At 64.0% G+C, this 1,081-nt stretch overlaps 1 protein-coding gene across 2 annotated transcripts in view; it reads left to right on the top strand.

The window, feature by feature from the left end:
• Positions 1-465: 465 nt before the first annotated feature.
• Atp6v0b (ATPase H+ transporting V0 subunit b) overlaps positions 466-1,081 on the top strand; it is a 3,430-nt gene continuing 2,814 nt past the window's right edge. Inside the window, exon 1 of one of the 2 annotated variants that reach the window (XM_015485118.2) lies at positions 466-650. In XM_015485118.2, coding sequence (XP_015340604.1) covers positions 584-650 — 67 coding nt within the window. In that variant the 5' untranslated portion in view covers positions 466-583. The remainder of the gene's footprint in view (positions 651-1,081) is intronic. The other variant, XM_015485120.2, reaches the window with a different exon arrangement.

Here is a 1,081-nt window from a genome sequence, read left to right as displayed (position 1 = left end):
GAAGCCATTGCGGCCTTTAAGCAGGGAGGTTACATGACCTTAGTTAAATTTTATACGTATCCCCGGGGCCTCTAGGGAACCCACAGCAGGCAGGCCCACCCTGCCTGTGGGTTAGGGAAGGCGTCCCGGAAGAATGAACCAATGGGTGTTGGCCAGGGGATAAGATGAAGAGGCATGCTTCAGGGGGAGGAACAGCTCCGCACTCTCCTGGAATTAGTAGAAGGACAAAGGTCCGAAGGATCAGCAGTGGTTGGAGGTTAAACCAGAGAGGCCCCAGACTAGACTCAGGTATGAGACCGGCGGGCGGAGAGACGCTAAAAGCCCGAGTATCTCGTGAGGAAGGCGCCGGAGCCTACCCGGAGGCGCGCGACTACAATCACCATAATGCTTAGCGCCAGTCGTCCGCCGTCGCCACGCTCGAGACGAGCGGCTCAGCAGCTCAGGGCCCGGCGTGGAGTCACGTGGTCCCAGGGCGTCACGTGGGCGCGTCAGGTGATGCTGCGGGGCGGACGGTGGACGCGTGGACGCAGGGACGCGGTTTAGCTCTGGCCCCACCGTTCCGACCCCTGCTGTCGTTGCCGCCATGACAGGGCTAGCGCTGCTCTACTCCGGGGTCTTCGTGGCCTTCTGGGCCTGCACGCTCGTCGTGGGTGAGGCCGGGCCCAGGCGGGCGGGGGCAGCGTCCTGGCCGAGCTGGCGGGGCTGGAGTCCCGCGGGGAAAGGGGGTTGCCTGCCAGCAATACCAGGCCCCAGCGCGGCCCTCTGTCCCCGGCTCCAAGTCTTACTTCTAGCCTGTTGGGGCCTCTGAACACAACAGAAGAGGCCAGGGCTCCCGCTGCTTATGAGGGGCGCGGGCGGCGGTAGTAGGGGGCCGCGAGAGCAGTGCTAGCTCTATCCTGTCAGTCCTGCCATCACTCGTGTTTCACTCCTGTCTTCATTTTCTTGCTCCCGACTGACCAGTGTGGGTCGTGAGCCGGCTGCTCCGGTTCCTCTTTTCCCATCCTTTGCCCTCCCCCACCCACAGCTTGTTGGGTAAACAGCGGCTGGACTGGGCCGGCGGGATCCGGCCGGGCCCGGCCGG

The sequence above is a fragment of the Marmota marmota genome, unplaced genomic scaffold, assembly GCF_001458135.2.
Source record: "Marmota marmota marmota unplaced genomic scaffold, marMar, whole genome shotgun sequence".
In the NCBI taxonomy this organism is placed as follows: Eukaryota; Metazoa; Chordata; class Mammalia; order Rodentia; family Sciuridae; genus Marmota; species Marmota marmota.
The sequence above is the reverse complement of the archived record's forward strand: the minus strand, read 5'-3'. Positions and strand labels throughout refer to the sequence as shown.